At 49.7% G+C, this 3,979-nt stretch overlaps 1 protein-coding gene across 1 annotated transcript; it reads left to right on the forward strand.

Moving 5' to 3' along the window:
* The first annotated feature begins 2,754 nt into the window (after positions 1 to 2,754).
* UBL5 (ubiquitin like 5) lies at positions 2,755 to 3,640 on the forward strand. Its single transcript, XM_019659235.1, has 4 exons — positions 2,755 to 2,867; positions 3,132 to 3,198; positions 3,360 to 3,443; positions 3,580 to 3,640. The coding sequence occupies exons 2-4, from the start codon at positions 3,143 to 3,145 to the stop codon at positions 3,638 to 3,640; spliced, it is 201 nt and encodes a 66-aa protein (XP_019514780.1). The 5' UTR covers positions 2,755 to 2,867; positions 3,132 to 3,142.
* The last annotated feature ends 339 nt before the right edge of the window (positions 3,641 to 3,979 follow it).

The following is a 3,979-nucleotide window of genomic DNA, read 5'->3' on the forward strand; positions in this document are numbered from 1 at the left end:
TGCCAAGAGGTAAGAAGTGCTCAAATAAAAAGGATGGAGGGTCTGCCGAGTGGCGCGTTGGTTAGGAGTTGGATTGGGATGTCAGCTCTGAGCAGCAGGGCCCTGGTTCAGATCCCACATACGGGCCAGTGACGCTGCGCCCTCTGCAGCTAAGATGGTGAGCGGCGGCTTGACCTGGAGCTGGGCTGCCGTGAATCGCCGGCAACAGCATAGGCTGCAGTGGGGCTGGCCAGCCACTGGCGTGCGCTTTTGTGAGCTGCTATGAGCCACCGTGAGCTGCCGTCCAATGCCCGGCAGGTGGCTGCCTCACCCAGGAGGAGTGCAGTGATGGTGCCAACTTGGGCCAGTGGGGCAACATCCTCCACAACTAGACTGAAAAACAAAAAGGACAGTAACTTGTCTGTTCCCTTCCCCCAATTCCCCAATAAAACCTGAAAAAAAAAAAAAAGGATGGAAACATGTTGAAAGGGCACAGAAGCCAGTCTATGAAAGCCTCCAGTAGCCAAATTTAGAGCAATTTGAGCAACAAAATAACAATAGTATTGGACTATAACCCAAAGAATAAAATAAATATCCTTGAGCCCATGCTTATATCAATAAATAACTGAATATGTAAATAAATGGGGGAGAAGGGGCAACTCGTCATTACAAAAGGATTTCAATTAATAAATGTAGAATATGGGTCAGCCAAGTGGCTTAGTTGGTTAAGAGTTGGCTTAAAAGTGCGAGCTCTGAGCAACGGCCACCGGTTCGATTCTCATGGGCAAGTGACGCTGCGCCCGAGATGAGCTGTCGCTGAGCTGCCAACAGGTGGCAGGATGGCTCAGCTGGTGTAACAACAAGACTGCCTGTTCTGTGGTGGGCTACGCTCACCCACAACTAAGACAACTCAGCACCTTGAGCTGAGCTGCCGCCCGGATGGCTCAGTGGATAGAGCATGTGCTATTAACAACAAGGCTGCTAGTTCAACTCCCACATGGGATGGTGGTGACACCCACCCGCAACTAAGATTGAACACAGCATCTTGAGCTTAGAGGCCATGAGCTGCCAATGGGAAGCCAGATGGTGACTGGCGCCTCCACAACAAAGATTGAAGAACAACAACTTGTCTGGTCCCCTTCTCCCTTCCCCAATTCCCCAACACTGTTCCCCTCCCCCAATTCCCCAATAAAATCTAAATAAATAAATAAAGGTAGAATAGAGGGAAATAAGAAATCACCTACCATTGGCACACCACAGTAATAAATTGCTGTAGGCAAGAGGCACTGATAGATGCTAAAATTGGTGGGTAAAAGTTTAAGCAGAAGGATATTTGCAGTCTCAAAGAATCTCCTCAAAAGTATTTATGCATTACAATAGTAACTTTAGAAACTTCCTAAACCAAGTGATCAAAGTTAATATTGCAAGTGTGGCAGGCAGCCTCTAAGATGGCCCCTAATGATCCCCTCATCCTAGTATTCACACCCTTGTGTAATCTCTTCCTCTTGAGTACAGGCTAGACCTTGCTTAGAACATAACAAAAGTGGTGGACTATCACTTCTGAGATAAAGTTGCAAAGAGGCTGGCTTCTGTCTTGCTTGCTCACTTGCTCATTGATGAAAGCCAGCTGCCATGTTTGGGAGAGGCCCCCAGCCAATAGCCAGTGAGGAACTGTGGTCCTCAGTCCAACATCCTGGTAGCAATTGAATCCTGTCAGCAGTCACATGAGCGAGCTTTGAACTAGATCCTGCCCCAGTCGAGCCTTCAGATTAGACCACGGCCACCCCTGCAGACACCAGCTAAACTGCCTGGATTCCTGACACATAGAAACTGTGAGAAAATAAAATGTTAATCCCCTAAATTGTGGGGTAATCTGTTATGCAGCAATAGACAACCTTAACATAACCAGGAATACACTGCAACACCATCATCGATCATCTGGTATGATGCACTGAGAAGGGCACGAGACTCTGTGGTATCCTTCCCAATAATACATAACCTCAATCTAATTATGAGAAAATACTGACAAACCCCATCATGACAAAACAGCAGAATGAAGGCCATTCTACTCTTCAAAAGTAACAAGGTCCTGCAAGACAAGGAAAGACCTAAAAATTGTCACACATTGGAGGAGACGAAGGAGACATGACAATGTGGATTCAAGTCTAGTTAATAGTAGTATACCAAAGTTGATTTCTTAGTTTTGATAATTACTCAATGGCAGAGTTTCTCATCTTTGGCACTGTTGGCATTTTGGGATGGATAATTCTTTGTTGTGGTGGCTGTGTAGTGTAGGACGTTTAACAGCATCCTTGGCCTTTACCCATTAAATGCCAGTAGCATTTCCCTCCTCACACTTGTGACAACCAAAATTGTCTTAAGATGTTATCAAATGTCCCNCTTCTGAGACCCAGGCCTGAATGAAGGCAAGAAGCTGAACGGGATGACTGCAGGACTCGACCTGGCTCCCCGTAGCCCTGTGGCTGCAGTAAGAGGCTTAATGGGCCTCAGGAACGAGAGGTCACACCCTTCCCCGATGTCCCCGGGGCTGCTGTACGGTCCCACCAACTGACGGTGTCTCTCCACAGCGAAGGGGCCTAAACGAGCTGGGCCCAGCCGGGCCCTGACCTCTGACTCTCCCTCCACGCCCTTTCCCCTGTCCTTGCGAACCGACTGCAAGTGTCCCCCTGCCCAGGATCGGACCCAAAGCCGGGCCTGGGAACCGCAAATCCAAACCACGGCTCGAACTGCCGGATGTTGACAGGCAGGGGGAGGGGAGGGCGCTTTCGGCTGCGCACTTCCGCTTCCGGTTCTCAGCGTCGACTCTGGTCCTGGTTTTGCTCTCCGGCGAGGAGGTTGTGGCGTCCACAGGTCCTAGGCAATTCGAGGTGAGGGAGGCCAGGCCGAGCGGTTCTGAGTCGGGGAACACTAATGAGACCCGCCCATCTATGGTCCACGGGCCTGCGAGAGGCGATCTGAAGCGGGGTGGCGCGGCTGCCTGGGATCTGCCGTGCTGGGACAAGAACTTGGGGACCCGGAGGACTCGGGTCTTTGGGTTTGGGGAGTGAACAAAAGTCTCAATAACCGGAGGTCTTCGGGCCTGGGAGACCCTTGACCTGACTCTGCTGCTTCCCATCCCCCGCCCTGTGTAGCTCCCGACAGGATGATCGAGGTTGTTTGCAACGACCGTCTGGGGAAGAAGGTCCGTGTGAAGTGCAAGTATCCACCGGTGGCCGAGAGGCAGTGGCCCGTGGGGGTGCTTGGCAACGCAGTCTGTGTTGTAGGGTGATTTTAGTTAAACCCGGGAGAGGGGGCAGATGGGGTCCTGGCAGAGCATTCAGCTCTCCAATGTCCGTTTTCCTTAACTCCTCTGCGCCCAGCACCGATGACACCATCGGGGACCTTAAGAAGCTCATCGCAGCCCAAACTGGTACCCGTTGGAACAAGATCGTACTAAAGAAGTGGTGAGTGCAGTGGCAGAGCTGGGGGCTGGACTTTTTTTGGGTTGGGGGAGTGCTGCAGGCAGCCAGCCCATTGCTTAGGCAGGGCTTCCTCAGCTTGCCTCCAGGGTCTCTTGTCTGAAAGATTTCTGTCCCCTAGGTACACGATTTTTAAGGACCACGTTTCTCTGGGGGACTGTATCCTTTGTGTGATTTCTTGAGGAAGGATCTACATACCCGTCTTGGTTCTCCTTGTTAAATAATGAGTCTACCTGAGATATGCACATAAGGTGTTTAACTTAGTATGTGGTAAGTATTTAGAAAATGGAAGTCATGTAATTATTTTGTTAGGGAAGGAGTGTGGTTGTATGGTGAAATATTTTGAGGTTTAGAAGACACTTTAAGGTCAAAATACTTATTATTGAGCTCCACCTAGTGTGGACAGGAGGTCAGGGTGGAGTGAGACTCCAGTTATGTCTGTTGTGCAAAAGGAGCATGAACTGTTTTTTATAGTTTGGATTCTATCCAAATCAAAATGACCGAGTCCATAATGGCTTCCT

Source organism: Hipposideros armiger, unplaced genomic scaffold (assembly GCF_001890085.2).
Source record: "Hipposideros armiger isolate ML-2016 unplaced genomic scaffold, ASM189008v1 scaffold_298, whole genome shotgun sequence".
Classification (NCBI taxonomy): domain Eukaryota; kingdom Metazoa; phylum Chordata; class Mammalia; order Chiroptera; family Hipposideridae; genus Hipposideros; species Hipposideros armiger.

Coding starts and splice junctions, on each gene's coding strand:
- UBL5 (XM_019659235.1), top strand. CDS start 3,143: ATGATCGAGGTTGTTTGCAACGACCGTCTGGGGAAGAAGGTCCGTGTG. Junction 3,199..3,359: donor AAGGTCCGTGTGAAGTGCAA/GTATCCACCGGT, acceptor CTCTGCGCCCAG/CACCGATGACACCATCGGGG. Junction 3,444..3,579: donor AAGATCGTACTAAAGAAGTG/GTGAGTGCAGTG, acceptor TCTGTCCCCTAG/GTACACGATTTTTAAGGACC.